The sequence below is a fragment of the Peromyscus maniculatus genome, chromosome 8 (assembly GCF_049852395.1).
Source record: "Peromyscus maniculatus bairdii isolate BWxNUB_F1_BW_parent chromosome 8, HU_Pman_BW_mat_3.1, whole genome shotgun sequence".
Lineage (NCBI taxonomy): Eukaryota > Metazoa > Chordata > Mammalia > Rodentia > Cricetidae > Peromyscus > Peromyscus maniculatus.
In genome coordinates this window covers 770,863-790,857 of record NC_134859.1, presented here as the reverse complement: position 1 = coordinate 790,857, position 19,995 = coordinate 770,863, and the positions used below count along the sequence as shown (strand labels likewise).

General features: G+C 43.2%; 1 protein-coding gene and 1 pseudogene across 3 annotated transcripts in view; one reads left to right on the top strand and one right to left on the bottom strand.

Moving 5' to 3' along the window:
• The window catches only part of Cep20 (centrosomal protein 20), a 76,894-nt gene that overhangs the window by 52,371 nt on the left and 4,528 nt on the right, over nt 1-19,995 (bottom strand). For 2 of the 3 annotated variants that reach the window (XM_076577804.1, XM_042283490.2), the window contains exons 2-4: nt 14,886-14,972; nt 13,142-13,267; nt 2,398-2,526 (exon numbers count right to left, since the gene is read on the bottom strand). Coding sequence is in view for 2 of the 3 variants with exons in the window: in XM_042283490.2 (XP_042139424.2) it covers nt 2,398-2,416 (19 nt within the window). In the remaining variant the exon portion in view is untranslated. Of the gene's footprint in view, nt 1-2,397; nt 2,527-5,196; nt 5,706-13,141; nt 13,268-14,885; nt 14,973-19,995 lie in introns of those variants that run through there. The other variant, XM_076577807.1, reaches the window with a different exon arrangement.
• Nucleotides 13,325-15,341, top strand: LOC121831569 (folate receptor alpha pseudogene; annotated as a pseudogene).

The following is a 19,995-nucleotide window of genomic DNA, read 5'->3' as shown; positions in this document are numbered from 1 at the left end:
TCTACCACTGAACTTCACGAGCTATTTATCTTACTTAAAAAAAATTATCTTAATTTTTTTCCTACTTCCTCTTCAAACTCCAGTGCCAGGAGATACTCACAAAACACATCTCTGTCCAGTCCTTTAGCGATAAGGAAATTGTGACTCAACAGACTAGTTAAGGAGTTGGAAGTCTGTCCATCTTGAGTTCCATTTCAGCTCTATCCCTCACCAGCTAGTCTGTTCTTTTGTTGTGTTCTTCTTTGAGGTAGGATCTTGCTACACACCCCTAACTATACTTGAACTCAAGATCCTTCTACCTTCTGAGTGTTGAGATTACAGTCATGTACCACTACATCAGGATTAGAATTTTTTTTTAACAAATTAAAAAAAATTTTTTTAAATTTATTATGTTACACTGTTGTGCTTGTACACCAGAAGAGGGTACTAGATCTCATTATAGATGGTTGTGGTTTGCTAGGAATTGAACTCAGGACCTCTGGAAGAGCATCCCTAATCTCTGAGCCATCTCTCCAGCCCAGAATTCTTCTTAATAACTCTATTTTTTATTTTTTATTATTATTGTTAATTTATGTGTGTGTGGTTTATATATATGTAAATGTGTGTGTGTGTGTGTGTGTGTGTGTGTGTGTGTGTGCATGTGGAGACCAGGCATTGATGTTGAGGGTCTTCCTCAATTGTTCTACACCTTAATTTTTGAAACAGGGTCTCTCACTGAACCTAGAGTCCACCAATTTGGCTAGACTGGCTTGTCAGCAAACCCCAGAAATCCTCCTGCCTCTGCCTCCCCAGTGATAGGATTATGGGTGTGTGCTATAGTGCCTGGCTTTTTACATGGGTGCTGGGATCTGAACTCAGGCCCTGCTATTTGTACAGCAAACACTTTACCAGCTGAGCCATCTCACCAGCCCTGGTATCATCATCATCATCATCATCATCATCATCATCATCATCATCATCTCAGTGAGGGGTGTCAACCCTGGGTCTTATGCATGTATCACAGAACTGCATCTGAGGCCTAACTGTTGCTACCAGCAGCAAGAAACTCAACTCAGTGCTGTGGGCTGTGCAGCTTTGAGGCCTTCCCTCTGGGATAGCCACTTGGGGCTAGCTGAGGTCTTCACTTACACTGCAGAAAAGCATCTCAGGAAGATTCAGTATGAAGTAAAGCTGGGGTCTGTATTAATTGTTCTCTTGCCACTGTTACCAAATACCTGACAAAGCAACTTAAGAAAGGAAGGATTGGTTTGCTTTAGAGGGATTCAGGCCTCGTGATGGGAACAAAATGGCAGCAGGTGGTTTTGTGGTCTCATCAGTAAGTAGTTACATCAGGTTGGCAGTCAGGAAACAGAAACAAACAGGAAGTAAAGCTCAGAGCTCACCCACAGTGATCTACTTCCCCAACCTGGGTCCCTGATTCTAAAGATTGTACAGCCTTCCAGAACAGTGCCTGCCACCAGCTGGGGACCAAGTGTTCAAGCACAGCCTGTGAGAGACATTTCACATTTACACTACACACAGAATTATTTAAATGACAGGGTGGCTCATGCCTGTAATCCTATAATCCCAGCACTCAGGAGGCAGAGGCCAGAGGATAACAAATTCCAGACCAGCCTGGGCTATATAGGGAGTTCCAGACCAGCCTTGGCTATATCAGCTGCATGGTAAAATGCTGTCTCAAAAACAAAAACAAGGGGCCAGAGAGGTAGTGCAGTGACTAAGAGTGCTGGGAGAGCTTATGTGAGACTCTATGTTTAAGGGCATGGAGAGAGAGAGAGAGAAGGAAGAGAAGAGGAGGAAAGGAAGGAGAAAGTCAGGAGATGGCTCAGCAACTAAGAGCAATTTTACATGAGGACCTTAGTTTGAATTCCCATTACCAATGTAAAAATATGGGTATGGCCATGTGTCTTTATAATCCCAGCACTGTTGGGTGGAGGCAGGCAGGCCCCTGAAGCTCTCTAGCCAGCCAGAGTAATTCAACCAAATAATAAGCTTCATATTAAATGAGAGACCCCTCTCAAGGCAACATGACAGAGACTGATAGGAGACACTTGTTTTTTTGTTGTTGAAGTTGTTTATTTGTTTTGGATTTTCGAGAAAGGCTTTCTCTGTGTAGCCCTGGCTGGCCTGGAACTCACAGAAATCAGTTTGCCTCTGCCTCCTGAGTGCTGGGATTAAAGGCATGTGTCACCACCACCTGCCTATAGAAGATGCTTGTCCTCTGGCCTCTGCATGTGTGTATATGTGCTTAAGCATCTGCACCACACACATAACCTACCCCCACACATACACATACAAAAGAGAGACAATAGTGCATGCTCAAGTTCCTTAAGAGAAGTCCCACTGAGGTGTCTCAACAACATTTACATATGTGATTCTGGTGGCCTTTAAACTTGCCTTGTTCAGAGGATGTCATCTCTATAGGAAAAGTGGTATAGCTGTTAATCTTCAGCTTCCTCTAGCGAGTGAGATGACAAGGCCCCTTATGAGGTGCAGGTGTTCAGGTTCGCAGACACAAAAGGAACACTGATAAGATAAAAACACAGGTTACAAGGGCCCATGGAGTTCTCATTCTATAGGTTTACTATGAGTAAAGGGTGCTGGCAAAGTTGCATAAACTTTGACAGTAGGTGAGGTTCTCTTGACGTTTTAATGCCTAATCTGCACAGCAGGTTTTGTTGGTTGGGTGGAAATTCTTGTCTCTAAGGTAATGTAAAATGGAAACTAGGACCCAGGGGTTCCTCTCCCCGACACCCCATAACTTCTTCCCAACTTTCTATTCTACCTCCTTATTGTATTAGTTTATTGTGGTGACATAGACATAATGGACCAATTTGACCAATTCAAATGTCCTTAAGTAAATTCATATGGCCATCATATGTTGTCTGACCTTTCCTAGCAGGATGTGAATCCACATCTACTCCTCCTTGACTGGACACCAATGACAGACCAAAGAAACCATTCCACATAGGTCTAATGTAGGGAACCAGTGAATGTACTGAGTGAGTTACAGGAGCATGAGCAGCTATACCACTGAAGAGGCTCTCTCCTCAAGCAACAATTAATCACTTGAATATGCCAGGAAAGGGCAGAGCTTCATGAGACCCTACCCACTTCACAAATGTAGCTGCTTATATGTCCTAGGAAGGGGTGAGGCCTCATGCTTACCTCCCATACCTACTGAACCCTGTCTTATTCCATGAGGGAATCAGTGTGCTCAGTTTGATGAGTGTCTTGTGTGGCAGTCATAGTTGTTCTGATTTCAAATGGACTACAGCCATGCCACGCCCAGAGGACAGAATTCTACACCCTCACCCAGCTCTAGAACATTTGTCACCATCCCCTTTCTGTAGCTTTGTCCTAATAATGACTGCAGTCTGCTGTAGTGCTCCAGCTTTGTCTCTGAATGTTTCTAGTCTAGGAACCACATCCATGTGGACACATGTAATATATTTTCTTTTATGACTGTTTTTAATCAAACCATCACCATAATTGTAGTAAGTAATTTTTTTATATCATGTATAGTCATGGTACAATATAGTGTGTTTCTTTTAAAATGTTTATTTATTTCATTATTTGTATGTATGTGTGAGTTAGTGCAGGTGCAAAAAGCCACTGATGCATATGGAAGCCAGAGGGCTTTAAGGGAGTCTGTTCTCACTCACCTTTACCTTGCTGAGGCTGGGTCTCTCTTATTGTTGTTGTACTGTGTACCCCAAGCTAGCTGACCCTGAAGGCTTCCAGCTGATTCTCCTATCTCAGCCTCCTATTTCACTACTAGGGTACTGGAATTACAAATGTGTGTCACTATATCTGGCTTTTTAAAAATGTGTTTTAAACTGAAATAGAATTATACCACTTTCCACTCTCCCTTTCTTCTCTCCAACCTCTCCAGGGACCATCCCTTGAATCCATCCCATGCCATCCCCCAACAATCTCAAGTTGATAGTCTTATTATTGTTATGTATGTATATGCACAGACTAAAATGTGTAAATACAACTTTATGAGTCTGTTTTGTTGTTTGTGTGTATATGGTTGTATAAATACAACTTGCTGAGTCTGCTTTTGTTGTTTGTATGTATATGATTTCAGGACTGACCACTCTGCATGGACAACCAATAAGGGAGCTCATTCCTGGGAGAGGCTAATTCTCCTTTTCCTGGCAGTCATTAATTGCCTACAGTTTTTTGTCTATAGGTGAGATGCTGCAAAATTTTCTCCCTTCCTTGTTACCATATCCTTTGATATTGCCATTGTTTATGCAGCCATTTCTAGGAGAGACTATTTCACGACAGACTTCCTATTACTCTGGCTCTCACAGTCTTTCCACCCCCTCTTCTACAACGTTCCCTGAGCCATGGATGCAGGAGCTGTGATGCAAATGTGTCCACTGGGGCTGGGCTCCCAACGATCTGTTGATCTCTGCATTGTGTCCAGTTGTGGTTCTCTGTGATACTCTCCATTTGCTGTAAAGAGCAGCATGTTTTTACGCAGGGTGGTAGTTACACTTACTCAGGAAAGGTGGCTTGCACTCCACACTGGATTTTTTTATATGGGTTCTGGACATAGAACTCAGGCTATCAGGCTTGTGTGGCAAGTACTCTTACTGTCTGAGCCATCTCAGTAGACCATTTGTTTACTCGTTTTTTGGACTCATGTATGTTAGGCAAATGCTCTACCACTGAGCTTTTTCTCTGGCCCAAAGTGATAGATTTCATTATGACATTTTGTTTGTTAGTTTGTTTTGAGATAGGGACTCACTGTACAGCCCAGACTGGCTTAGCATTTGTATGTAGACCAGGTGGCCTTGAACTTGTGGTAATCCTCCTGTCTCTGCCTCTTAAGTGCTGAGACATGAGATTTCACCACCACACACAGCTCATAATATTTTTATACATACAGAGAGTTTGATGGCATTTGATCATATTCACTCAACATACTGCATTATCCTTTTAAAAATATTTTTTAAACTTATGTGTTTTTATGTGTACATGTGCCTTCAAAGGCCAGAGAAGGTGTCAGATTCCCAGGAACTAGAGTTACAAGCCACTGTGAGCTACTTGACATGGGTGCTGAGAAGCAAACTCAGTCACTCTACAAGAGCAGGAAGTGCTCTTAACTGAACCACAATTACCCTTTCTGGTCTCCCCTCCTTTCTACTGCTGATACCTCTCCTCTTTCCACCCATCACCCACCTTCTACTTGCAGGTATCCTTCCAGGTCTGGCTTATTTTATTCAGTGTGACTGATTTTGATTGTCATGATGTCTTCAAGTTCATGTCATAGCATAGCATGGTCAGCATTCCCTTCCTTTCTGTGGTGGAAAAGGTTCCATTGCACATAGATGCTACATTTTATTGTCCATTTACCATCTATAGTCACTGCTGGCTTCCCTTTTTGGCTCTGGAGAAATACTCTGATGTAGCATGAGTGTGCACATGTCTGCCCACGCTCTCACTTCTGGGCATGTTCCTGCAATTGAGATTGCTGAGTCATTTCCATATTAGTTTTTCTTCAAAGGATTATGGGAAGTCATGATGACTTGATGCTTTCCTGCTTTCACAGAATCCCTCTAGCTGCTATAAGGGGCTCAGGCTGTGGTGGGGGAGATGGGAACTGAGAGACTTGAGAGAAGGCAGGTGCAGGGGTTCAGGTAAGAGATGACAGAGCCTTAAAGCATGAAGCTTGCAGTCTGGCTTGGGAGGCTACAGAAAACAAAGAAAGGAACAAATGATTACAAGTATGGAAAAGTACTTCAGAAGACACAAATAGAGACAGGGTGCTATGACTGCAGGAGAACAAAACAAAATAATACTTTCTCTACCTTCCTTCTCCCTCTCGTCCTCTTGCCCTTCTCCTCTTTTCTTCTTTCTGTTCCTCTTCTTTATCTCGCCATTATTTCTCTTCCTCCTCCTCCCCCTCTCCTCTTTCTCTCCTCCTCCTCCTCTTCCTCCTTCTTTCTCAAGACAGAGTTTCTCTGTGTAGCCCTAGCTGTCCTGGGACTAGCTCTGTAGACAAGGCTGGCCTGGAACTCACAGAGATTCTCTTGCCTCTGCCTTTCAAGTGCTGGGATTACATGAAGCCCCAAACCCTATTCAGCTTTATGGTGTTGAGGGCTTCCCTGGGACAATAAGGATGGAATTAAAGGAAGACTCAGAAGGAGTCCTCCACCATTAGTCAGTGGCAGCAGTGGTGCAGAGTGTATTATTTATTTTCTATGGCATTTTATAAACTCCTCAGCCACATATGACCAACTTTCTAACTCCTCTTGGCCTCTGTTTCCTCACTTGAAGCATCAGGGTACACCTGCTCACAGGATTGCTGTGTTGAGCAGGAAGTACAGGGGGTGATGCCAGGCATAGCATCTAGGGAACAGGAGCTACACAGCTGCTTATTCTGTACTGCTCATGATGCTTCAAACAGAAAGAACTGCCTAAAGTAGCTTGAATACTCTGTAAACTCACAAAACATTTCAATGTAACTTTTTACTGTTCCTTTATTTAAAGGAATTCACTCTATAATGACTGCCCTCAGTAATCAACCCCCTATGTCTTCTGGCAAATGATTAGATAGAAAAAAGTATAAAGTTTAAAACTTAAGTTGTGAGGATCTAAGAAAATGTTTTAGGGTCTATGAAGGTGTTTTAAGGTACGTAAATACAAGTTATAAAGGTCTGAAGATGTGAAAGCTTAAATGGTAATAAGAAAGTGATTTAAGGTCTATAAAAAGAATGAAAAAATGTTTCATATTTCTTTCCCTTGCTATGCTACTTGTTATAGTAAGAATCTAAAAGTTCAGAGTCTTAACATTAACCAATAGAATTGTGATAGCTTTGGTAAGTGCTGACTACTATTATCATAGTTACAAGCTCAGGATTTTAAATCCCCTTTGGTTGTTTTCTAAGTATAGGCTTAAGAGTGCTTCTCGTTGTGCTAAGAATATGTCTAATCTGTATACACCCAGTCTTCTGGACAAAAGAAAGCATTCATACTTTTAACCAGAATCATTTTTGGGTCCCTTATGACTAAAGGGGGTGAGTCTATTGCCTTTTCTACAATGTAGATTTCAGTATAGATTACAAACAGTGGGAATGCTAATGTGTCTAAAACTTTATCTTCTGCTCTGCCAGCATCTTACCAGGTCCCCTCAACATCTGCATCCTGGACATCTTGAAAATGGCTACTTCCAGGTGGTCCAACCTCACAACTGCTTTAACCAGGCCTGCACTTTCCTAGTGCTGATGGCCTCACAGAGCCTGGATAGTGAGTGAAACAGTAGCTATCCCAGGACTCATCCAGCGTCCAGTTTTCTTAGGTCCTCCAAAGATGCCAACACCCCCAGGATGAAAGAAACATTTTTATTCTATCAAAGGTACTCAACCTGACAAGGGCCCTATTTCCTGAATCTCTTTGTACAGATCCATTACAATTATGAGGTACAGTTTCCACCAATGGGATGAGATGAAGTCACCAACTAGTGAGTGTAACATGGTTTGGGTTCTGGTGCACCTCTCTTGCAAAAAGAAACCTCCTTGCTGAATTATTTTTGCTTTGGTCTTCATTCTGGTTCCCCAGACAAGTCCTAATTGACTCTTTGATGTAACTTGGTGTTAATTAGCAGAGAAAGGTAGCCATGTATTCTTAGGTGCTATTGCTAGTGCAGAAACTCTGATAGGCCACACTACATACTAATAATATTTAAAGAGAGGGATTTAGTGGGAGAGACTTTACAACAATTACTTTTGCTGGTTTTATAAGCTTGTGTGTATATATAGGTTTTCTTTGTATGATCATGGCAAAATATACCATGCATTCAGCAAATGTATACTATATGCATATTTTTGTATGATACTGTGGGCTTAATTTGCATTTTCTGATTATAAATGAAGCTGAATTTTTTTTCTATTTTTATTTACCATGTGGATTTTTCTCCTTTTTGAAAGGGAGTATTCAGTGGTGCAGCACTTGTCTAGTGCTTGTGAGGCCCCAAGTGAAAAGGAAAGAAGGAAATCAAAGAGTAAGGGAGGAAAGAGAGGCAAGGTACAGTATCTTGTTCTTTTTTTCTGGTACTGGGGATTGAAACCAGGGCATTGCACATGCTAGGCAAATGCTTTACTACTGAGTTGCATCCCCTTGTCATTCTTGAAGAGGCCAAACTTAACATTAGTGCAGCCATATCAGGCTGCAGATTAACAATACTGGGACTAGGCCTCACCATTACAATAACCAGGAAAAGCCACAAATTGTACCCTGTGTGAGACCAATCAGAATAGAGACAAACAAGTATTAGATGCTCCAAGACATAAAGGGTAGCTTACATCACTTGTATATAGGTTGCCAATCTCCTTGCAGCAACACCAAATACCAATCCCTGTTTGACAAGACTTCTGTTCTCTCATTCCTGCCCAGTCAGGAGTTCAAACCCCATCTGAATCCAGAATTCCCCTACTCCCCATCCTTTACTTCTTAAAAACCCTTCCACAACTGAGCTCAGGGCTCTCTCTGATCCAACCACTGTGTCAGAACAGACAGAGAGCCCAAGTTTGAGCTTGCAATAAAGGCTCTTTGCTTTTGCATACGAACTTGGACTATTGGTGATGGGGGGTTCTCTGGGTGGCTCATGACGGGCATAACAATACTTATATACTGTGTAGTTTTATTTTGTTGATTTCAAAGACTTCTTTACTTGGTCTGAGGAGAAAGTTTCTGTCACACACACCTTGTGAATATCCTCTACTTTCTTTTGATGAGAGTTTCTAAATGTAGTTGAACTTAATATCCTACTTCCTTTTTTTTAAAGAAATTTTCTACTCACTCCACATACCACCCACAGATCCCCCCTCCTCCCTCCTCCTACCCCCCAGTCCTCTCTCCCAAGCCACCCTGCATCCCCACATCCCCAAAATCAAGGTCTCCCATGGGGAGTCAGCAGAGCCCAGCACACTGAGCCTAGGCAGGTCCAAGCCCCTTCCTACTGCACCAAGGCTGTGCAAGGCATCACACCACAGGCACCGGATTCCAGAAGCCTGTCCATGCACCAGGCACAGATCCCAGTCTCCCTGCCTGGGTGCACCCCCCCTCACAAACAGTTTGAGCCAAACAACCGTCTTCCATATCCAGAGGGCCTAGTCCAGTCACATGGGGGCTCAACAGCCACCAGTCCACAGTTCATGGGTTTCCACTAGTGTGGCTGGTCATCTCTGCACGTCCTCCCATCATGATCTCAATGTCCCTCGCCTGCAGAATCCCTCCTCTCTCTCATCATTTGGATTCCCAGAGCTCAGCCTGATGCCTGGCCGTGGATCTCTGCATCTGCCTCCATCAGTCACTGGACAAAGGCTCTATGATGACAGCTAGGTTATTCGCTAGACCAGTTACCAGAGTAGACCAGTCCAGGCACCCTCTGGCACACTGCCAGCACTCCCAGGTGGGCTCATCCTTGTGGATTCCTGAGAGCCTCCCCAGAACCCTGCCTCTTCCTATTCCCATGATGTCCTCATCTATCATGGTATCTTCCTCCCTGCCCTCCCACTCTGTCCCTGTTCCAGCTTGACCCTCCCATTTCCCTATGTTCTTATCCTCCACTCCTCGCCCTCTGCTACCCCCCCACATCCAGTCCGCTCATGTAGATCTCATCCACTCCTCCTTCGCAGGTTCATTCATGTGTCCCTCCTAGGGTCTTTCCCTGTTAGCTAGCCTTTCTGGAGTTGTGAGTTGCAGTCTGGCCATCCCTTCCCTCACATCTAGTATCCACTTATGAGTGAGTATATATTATGTTTGTCCTTCTGAGTCTGAGTTACCTTACTCAAGATGATTCCATCCATTGGCCTGCAAATTTCATGATATCATTGTTTTTTACTGCTGAGTAGTACTCCATTGTGTATATGTGCCACATTTTCTTTATCCATTCTTCAGTTGAGGGGCATCTAGGTTGTTTCCAGGTTCTTGCTATTATGAATAATGCTGATATGAACATAGTTGAGCATGTGCCCTTGTGGTAAGATTGAGCATTCCTTGGGTATATGCCCAAGACTCAATTCCTTTTTGTATTTTATGTAAGTCCCTAATGGCAGTGCAGTGGGAGAGACCTTAACATTAAGGGGAAACTATTTTCTTACATTCAGGACAGTGAAATCTCTGGCCAGGGTGAAGACCTAACATTTCAGTTGGGCAGATCAATGGCCTTGCCTTAGGACCAGCACTTAGGATATCAGGACAACCTCCAGGAAGGTGGACTGACCTTAAATCATTAAAAAAATAGGTGGAATAACTTCCTTAAATGAGATACTGTACTTTTCCTTCCTAGACTTCTTTCCCCATGGATCTCTGTGAAGTTCAGTAGTATCTGCCTGCCCCTTTGACTCAGAAAGGAAATTTCCCTTTTTCTTTTAAAACCTGGCTAAACTTTTTCTGATCCTTAGGGCTTTTTCACTACCTCTAAAGCTCACTTCCTGCATGTGACTGACCTATCTGCCACTGAACAGCTTTTCTTTTATTTTTCTTTATTTGTATTTTATGTATGAGTGATCTGCATGTATACCTGAATGCCAGAAGAGTGAGCCACTATGTATGTGCTGGGAATTGAACTCAGGACCTCTGGAAGAGCAGCCAGGGCTCTTAACCACTGACCCATCTCTCCAGCCCATAAATGGCTTTTCTCCTTCTCCTCTTCACTCTCCTCCAGGCAGCTGCCAGGATTGGCAGTTTGATTGTCCTGTAGTGTTTTCCTTTTAAATGCAAGCTAATAAAGTTGTTCTCTAGCTTCCCTTTGAGTCCATTCCTAAGTCCTTTTATTAATGAGACTAGGAACCCCAAAAGGGAACCCGAAGTTTCTGGTATCATATGGCATCTCTGATAGGACTCACCAAACTTCCCAGCAACACTGATAACTGAAAATATTTAGGATAGGTTTTGCTATGCTTTTAGGAGACTTTTCCTTTTTATTTTTTCTTACTTTCCCAAGAATGGCTGCTTTTGTACATTTTTTTCTTTCTTCTCTCCTCAGACCACACCAATTTTAGAAGCTTTTTTTTTTTTCTTTTGGTTTTTTCGAGACAGAGTTTCCCTGTGTTGTTTTGGTGCCTGTTTTGGATCTTGCTCTGTAGACCAGGCTGGCCTCGAACTCACAGAGATCCGCCTGGCTCTGCCTCCTGAGTACTGGGATTAAAGGTGTACACCACCACCACCACCACCACCACCACCACCACCACCACCACCACCACCACCACCACCACCACCATCCGGCTAGAAGCAAATTCTTAAGTTAAAAACAAAGTAAGCAGACAAACAAACAAAAACCCTGAGATTTTGTCATTTTATTGCAAATAGGGTCTCAAGTAGCCTAGGCTAGCCTCAAACTTGCTATGTATCTGAGAATGATCTTGAACATCTTCCACCTTCAGGATGCTAAGTTAAGCTATACTGTTTATGTCGTGCTAAGGATTGAACCTAGGGCTTTGTGCATGCAGGGTAAGCATTCTACCCATAAGCTGCAATTCCAGCCTCTAGTTATAAACTGCTGCAAAAGAATTAACACCTTCTAACTGGGTAGCATTCCTGCAGGATTATTGTGCTTTCCGCATGGCCCTTTTTTATTTTAATCATCACTTATTACATTACACAGATCTAGTCCTGGTTTCCCCCCAGAGCCCCTGTGTCCATTAATTCCAGATGGTGCCTGTATGTATGTATGTATGTATGCATATATGTATATATGTATGTATGTATGTATGTATGTATGTATTTATGTGGGGGTGGTATTGATTTTGAGACAGAGTCTTACTGTGTGTGTAGCCTTGCCTGACCCAGGATTTGCTATTTAGACTAAGCTGGCTTTGAATTTGTTGCAATCCTTCTGCCTTTTCCTCATGAGTGCTGAGATTCCAGGTGTGCATGTCTGGCCTTACTTCTGTCTTCATACCCAATGCTGTTTGTCTGTTTATCCATCCATCCCTCCATCCCTCCATCCCTATCTACCTACCTACCTATTGATCTATTATCTATCTATCTATCTATCTATCTATCTATCTATCTATCTATCTATCATCTAACTACATATTTTATTGAGAAATTGGACCTACAAAAGTCATTATGTGAGGCAACGCTACTAGGTGAGTACTATTATTATACACAGAAGAAACTAAAGTTTGAAACATAACTGGGCCATAGGACTGGGAAGATGGCTCAGTTTATTAAGTATTTGCAACAAAGCATGAGTGATGGGAATGTTGTTCTGTATACTATGAATGTGTGCTACTCTGATTTGGTTGATAAATAAAATGTTGATTGGTCAGTAGTCAGGCAGGAAGTATAGTATAGGCAGGATAAGCAGAGAGGAGAAATCTGGGAATAGGAAGGCTGAGTCAGGAGTTGCCAGCCAGACACAGAGGAAGCAAGATGTGAAGGCAGTACTGAGAAAAGGTACCAAGTCATGTAGCTAAACATAAATAAGAATTATGGGTTAATTTAAGTGTAAGAGCTAGTCAATAGTTAGCCTGAGCAGTTTTAATTAATATAAGCCTCTGTGTGTTTACTTGGGTCCAAGCAGCTGCAAGACTGGCCGGTGAGAGAGATTTGTCCTGACCACAGGCCAGGTGGGACACAGGAAAACTTCAGCTACATATGAGGACCTGAGTTTGGATCCCCAGCATGGGTATGGTGGCATATGTTTGTAATCTCTGGGGAGAAGGAGGCAGGCCAATCCCTGGTAAACTTCAAGTTCAGTGAGAAGTGCTGTCTCAAAAAATAAGGTAGAGTGGGCTGGAGAGATGGCTCGTTGGATAAGAGGACTGGCTGCTCTTCTTAACGGACCCGGGTTCAATTCCCAGCACCCATGTGGTGGCTCACAAACGTCTGTAATTTTGGCCTCCTTAGGCAATTGACATGCATGTGATGCTTAGACATGCAGGCAGGCAAAACACACATACACATAAAAATAAATCTTAAAAAAAAATAATGTGGAAAGTGATTGAGGAAGCCATACATGGTTTGAAAGAGAAATGTTCTTCATAGATTCACATTTTTGAGCAATTGGTTCCCTGTTGGAGACACTGTTTGGTGAGGTTATGGAACTTTTAGGAGATGGAGGAAGTTCGCTGGGGCCAGGCATTGAAAGTTTATGGCCTTGTCCCTTTTCAGTTACCTTTTCTGCTTCCTTTTTGTGGATGAGATGTGATCACTCTCATCTTCCTGGTCCTGGAAGAGTGATCAAGTAGCCTGCTCCTGCTACTTGCTATCACACCTTCTTTCATGATGGATTCTTATTCCTCTGGAACCAAAAGCCAAAATAAACTCTGTAAGTTGATTATGATAATGCTATTTCATCATGGCAACAAAAAAGTAACTGAAAATGACATGCAAACTGAAATACAACCTCTTCTTCCTCCCCACCCCCTCACACTGAAGGTTTGTTTTAGCTCAGGGCTTCAGAGAGTTCAGTCAATGGTGGAGGTAGAACAGCTGTTCATCATACCCTAGAGTGATAACATACCCTGGGATGGTCCTCTTCTGGTGACCTACTTTCCCCTACAGCACCACTTCCTCAAATCTCCACATTCTTAAAAAAATTTCTATTTTTTTTTTATAATTTTTGGACAGGGTCTCATTGTGCAGCCCTGGCTAGCCTGGAACTCAACATGTAGACCATGCTGTCCTCAACTTCATAGAGATTTTCTTGCCTCTGTCTCCCAAGTGTGGAGACCCACCACACCCAGTCAGTTTCTACAGTCTTTCAATGTAGCACTAGTGGAGTGGCTAGGGAACAAGCAATCAAAACATGAGCCTGAGGGTTACTGCTATAATAGATAACATGAATGGACCTAGAGGTCATTGTGTGAAGTGATCCTGATACAGAAAGCCAAGTACTGCCTGGCTTCACTCTTTTTTTTTTTTGAGACAGGGTTTCTCTGTGTAGTCTTGGCTGTCCTGGAACTCAATCTATAGACCAGGCTTGCCTCGAATTCATAGAGATCCACATGTGCCGCTGCTTCCCAATTAAAGGAGTGTGCCACCACTGCCCAGCTGGTCTCACTCATAAGCAGAAGTAGAGAGAGGAGGATGGAGAGGAGAGAATGAAAGGGAGAGAGGGAAGGAGGGAGAAGGGAAAAGAAGGGGACGAGGGAGAGCATCTAGGATTAGAGCTATGCATACATGAGGACCTGAGTTTGGATCCCTAGCATGTCAAAAGCCTGCCATGGCCTTCCTTCTTCTCCTTCTATTCTTTCTTCTTTCTTTTCTGTGTCTTTCATCTCCTCCCCTTTTCTCCTCTCTTTTCTTCTCCTCAGACATTCACCAAACTACTGACTTCTCTCTTTCCTAAACTTCTACCAAGACATACAAGCTAGTGCCTCCTGTGTTGTGTTTAACCTGGAGCCTTCCTCTGGGGCCACACACATAGCCTATGCCACCCAGCACCCCTCATATGGGACCACATACTTTATGGTGCTCCCAGCAGATGTAAAAGAATTTGCAGAACTGGAAAGACCTTCTTTGAGCCTGAAACCCAGAGAATCTAGAGATGGAAATTGAGGTCTATATCAGAGCTTAGCCAGTCTAAGGATAAACTACAACTAGGCTATTCTCCCAATTCCCACCCCCAGGAGCTGGTGCTGAAAAATCATCCAATGCTTGCCCCTTGGAGTTAAGAGAGGTGTAATATCTCAACCATTGACAGTGCAGCTGCTCTTTCTGGTGTAAGTGGCCACATGGGGTGTACAGCACAAGACTACTTAGGTCAGGACTGAACTCAGTGTTTACACTAAGCACCACTAGGGAAATCCAGTCCAATGTACATGAGCAGTACAGTCCCTGGAAGATCTGGTGCTCGTCCACCAACACCAGCCAAATCACATGACATCGAAATGCAAATGATGATTTGTCCAAGATACCTGTGTCTATGAGTGCTCCTCTAACTCTGGATCCTGGATCAGCAGGAGGACCAGAGCTGGAACAAACAGCTGATCCTTCATGTGTCCCTGTACAAGAGAATTGTCAGTGCTGGTTAGAGGATTGTTGTATCTCTTTCACTTTCAAGAGCAACATGTACAAGGGTTGGAAAGGGACCTCAGAGCATAGCTAGTGTCCTGCAGGAGCTACCTGCCACCCCTTCCACTTATATTTTGGCTCTATTTAGGAAATCTGGAGTCTCTCCTACAAGGTCATCAACTACAGCCTAGGGGGTGGTCACTTCATCCATATGTGGTTTAGCCCAGCCAGGGCTACCCTAAGGAGGAGATGGTGAGGTTCTTTTACTCTAAGGCCATGAGTGGAGTTGCACTCCATGGGCCTGGCCCCAGTAATGCAGCCTGCTTGTAACTAGCCTGCTGCTCTGGAGTCTCAGCTGAATTGTACCCTCTACGTCCTGGGTACTCCTTCCTTGCTTAGGCTCCCAGCTCCCAGTATCCTTGTGGCAGGGCCTGTGATGGCCAGTTTAAATAGACCTGGCATTTCACATGGAAAAAGAAACAGCAACAGGTATGGTGGTGCACATTGATAATCCTAGCCCCTAAGAAGTTGAGATAGGAAGATATCTGGGCCTTGGACAATCTAGCCAACTGGTGAGCTCCAGGTTCAGTGAGAGCCCTTGTTTCCAAAAACTAAGTGGCGAGCAATAAAGGAAGACATCCAACATCAATCTCTGGCATCCACAAGTACATGCAGTACCCCTATATATGTGCACTGCAAACAAAAAAAGAAAGAGAAGTAGAGAGCAGAGGAAGAGTTACAGAGCCCTCAAAGGGTGAGGAGGAAAGAGGTGGTAAGGTTAGAGAACAGCAGCAGAAGAGTTAAACAGGAGAGTGTGGTCCAGCATTCTACAGCATACTCAGGTGACAACTCTTTCTTTATAAGTAGAGGACTTGGGTACTTCAAATTATCACACACTGTGCTCCACAACTGTGTAAAATTATTAAGCACTAATTAAAATCCCCAATAAACAGGACAGCACCCTAGAAAATTACAGCAATGTAATTTTTCTGCAGCATTTCATTTTCCTTGGCTTAAAAGCTCTTGACTATCTGGTCCTTTCCATCACTACATGTAGCCTAGGCTGGAGGAGTCTACTGTGTCCTATTTATGTTGTGCAGGAGATCAAGCCCAGAGCTCTGTGTGTGCCAGGCGAGCACTCTACCAACTGAGCTGCATCGTAGCTTTTCCATCAGTTTGTTTGTTTATAGCTGGTCTTTGGGCCATGTGAAAGAAGCTGTGAATAGTGACTATGGAGGTCTTTAGCAGGATAGAAGAGGTGGGGCTGGTTTGGCAGGAGTCAAAGGTGAGGATGTTGGCTAAGCAAGTGCTGGCTAAGCAGAGCAAAGCTTCAAGGAGAAATGAAGGCCTAGCCCCAAATGTGTCAGGCACTTTGGCCTCTTTGGGCAAACTGGCTCAGGAAAGCTGAATGTGAGACTCCTGCACATAAAACTTAACAAAAACAAGGCTGTATCTAGAAAGCAAATGAAACCACCAGAATAATGGCCCCCTTTCTACCTTCTGGATTCTGCTTGCTTGGAGTTGGTCTCAGTTTGAGGCACCAAGACAGCTACTGCCTTTCCAACATGTGTTTCTTGTCAGACTTCTAGTCTGGATGTGGTAGGGAGGCCTCATCAAAATTGTCTTTCCCTAAATTCTCAGTTCAAATTACTCTGTGTCTTTCAGATTGTGTGATAGGTTGACATGCTCAAGCTTTGTCCAATCACTACATCCAAATGAATGCAGCACACTGGGTAGGGATACAAGTTGACCCCAGGAGAGGACAGGGAATGACAATTTAAAAAAATGTGAATCCAAAACCTGTATAGTGAGGCATGCCTATAATCCCAGGACTAGGGAGGCTAAGGCAGGAGGACTAAGATTTTAAAGCCAGCCTAGACTATATAGCAAATTCTAGATCTGTCTCAAACTGAGACCCTATCAATCAATCAATCAATCAATCAATCAATCCAATCATATTACTGATCCTGGCCTAAAATCTCCATCAGTGAGTCTCAACAAGTTTGAGTTTGATCTCCCAGTACATTTACAATGTAGAGCCATTTAAAACATTTTATTATGTATCTGTGTGAGTGTTTGTGTATGTGAGTACAGGTGCCTGGGGAGAACAGGAAAGGGTGCTGGATTCCTTGGAGCTTGAGGTTACAGGTGAGCCACCTGACATGGGTGCTGGAAGCCAAACGCAGGTCCTCATGATAGAACAAGTGCTCCTAATCCCTGAGCCATTTCTCCTGCTTTGTTGTGGAGACATCGTTGGTTGTCACCATGGGAGAGTACACATAAGGACAGAAACTGGGAGTGATGAAACAAACATCTTAAAATGCACAAATGCAGTCTGCCAAACTAACAGTAGGATGGACACAGGGAACTCGGTTCTCTGGTGGGCTTATTTTGATTGTCACAACACACTCAAGATTTATCCACACAGTACATTTCCTTTGTGAAGTGGAGAACATTTCACTGGACAGAGATACTACAAACAGTGTCTCCACAATAGGCAGGAGAGATGTCTAAAGGGTTCAGAGTACTCACTGTTTTATCTTGGAGACCTGAGTGTGGCTCCGAGCACTCATGTCAGGTGTTCCCCAAACACAAAAGGATGGGCTGGAGAGATGGTTAAGAGCTTATGATCACTTGCTGTTTTTACAGAGGATCTGGGTTCAGTTCCTAGCCACCCATATGGCAGGCAGTTCACAACTGTCTGTAACTCCAGTCCAGGGCATCTGACCTCCTCTTCTGGCCTCAGAGGGCACTGCAAGCATGTGGTGCAAATACATACATTTGGGCAAATATGCACTTCAAATAAAAATAAATAAATTTTAACAAAATAAACCTGAAGGTTGCAGTTTGGCTGAGGAGGTCACAGGAACCTCTGCTTTCCTGGGACATGGAGACTTACTTGTTTCTCTCTCTCTCTCTCTCTCTCTCTCTCTCTCTCTCTCTCTCTCTCTCTCTCTCTCTCTCTCTCACACACACACACACACACACACACACACACACACACACACACACACACACACTCTCACTCTCATGCTTGTTCTCACTCTTGCTCTTTCTCTCTGGACAAAGCTGGGGATGGAATCCAGGGCCTTTTGTATGCTAGGCAAGTGTTCTACCACCAAGCTACAGCCCCACCTCCACTTCCTTCACGGCAGGGCAGGGATTGTGTTTTGTTCACTGCCATGCCCCTAGCACCCAACACCATCTCTTGATAGGTCTTCAAGAATTATGTTTATCCTACTCCTTTATTTTTATTTAGAAATTAATTTTGAGGGGCTGGTGTCAGGAGCCATTGTCATGAACTTTTGCAGGCCAGGACACAATTACAACTTACAGCAATTGATAATTCAGATGTCAACTCACCAGAGGAATCATTGTCTGATGGGACACACTGTCAAGCAAGGCTTGCAGGCCACTGACTCTGAAAACTATTGCTCCCATCTGTAGTTTCTTGTGTAACAACAGCTATGATATCTTCCCATTTACCATGCATTTTCATATAATGTGTACATGTAATCGCATGAGTATATCTCAATCTTATGGGCAAACATATTTGTGGGTGGCCAGGAAGATAACTTCTTGATTAACTGTGTAATTTTGATGAATAGAAACATACTAAATATGCTTCATAACTAGAGCTATTGTTCCATGTGGGCTGTAGGCACTTAGAGGTCTTGTTCTCCATCCTTAGCCACTGACAAGGCAAAATGGCCAAACGAAGTGTCCTTGTGGAACTTTCACAGAGTGGAATTGCAGGTGCCTGGTCTTGTTGGATCAAAACCCTTCAAAAGAATTATAGTGATCCAGAAGTGATAGTGCAGGTGTCTGGCCTTGGTATATCTTAGTCCTTCAAGAGATCAATAGCACCTATGTTGCCCTAAGCTTCCTCCATCGGCACCTCCCCACTCTGATTCAAATAACAATGAACACTTTGTATTTATTTCTACACCAGTTTTGAATGCAAGATTTTAGGCTTAGTAGACTGACTATGTTTAGGTCCCAAGATTCAGGTGATTAACAGAAAAAGGCTATTAACTGATTAAACATGTCTAGATATTATTAACCACATAAAATAGTACATGTATTCTTTGCCTCTTACTTAGATCTCTTATTGGTTCAGTCTCTTCCCTTTGTAAACCTTGTAACTATCTCTTTAAGAGATAGCCAGAACTTAAGCTGACCAAGTCTGCCAAGTGTGACGCTTATAAGAATGCTTGTCCCTGAGAGTTTGCTTTGTAGTTTTTACTAATAAGTTGCTAATGAATGGAGATATATTTGTAATTGGTAGAATAATAAAGATGAAGAGAAGAAAAAAGATAGTAGAATAAGGAGCACAATAAAGAGAACATAGAATGAAGAGCATTTGACTAGGTGTGCGAAATTATTATAGAAATCTTCTTTTTTCCCTCGCTCCTGGAAGCGTTTCTCTTAAGAAACCCTGGGTGGGGGCTGAGGGCAAGTCTCTTGACCTCTACAGGCTGGGGATGTAGCTCGCCTAGCATGCATGAAGCCCTGAGTTTGATCTTAATTATTACGTTATCCAGTTGACACACACTTGTGATCTAAGCATCTGGGTGGTAGAGAATTGTGAGTTTAAGGTAATCCTCAGGAATGTAGCAAATTCAAGGCAAGCCTGGGTTACATGAGATCATTCCTCAAAAAACAAACCAAGGATCTGGCAGTATAGCCCAGGTTGGCCTTGAGTTTTCTATGTAGGCTCGTCTCAAACTTTTAATCCTCCAGTCTCTGCTCTCCAAACACTGGGTTTACATGTGTTTACCATCAAATCTGGGTAATTTCAAAATTCCTAATCATAGTATAAGTTTTATACATTAAAGTAAGCTCAATGCATTTAAAAACACATAGGTGGATACCCATATAAATAAGAACACACTGCTATCAGCCTGCTCAACCTACAGGTCATTCCCTGCTCTCTGGCAGGTTCTTGCTCTCTTCTACCCTAGTTGATCTAGAATTCACTATATGGACCAGGTTGGCCTCAAACTTGCATGC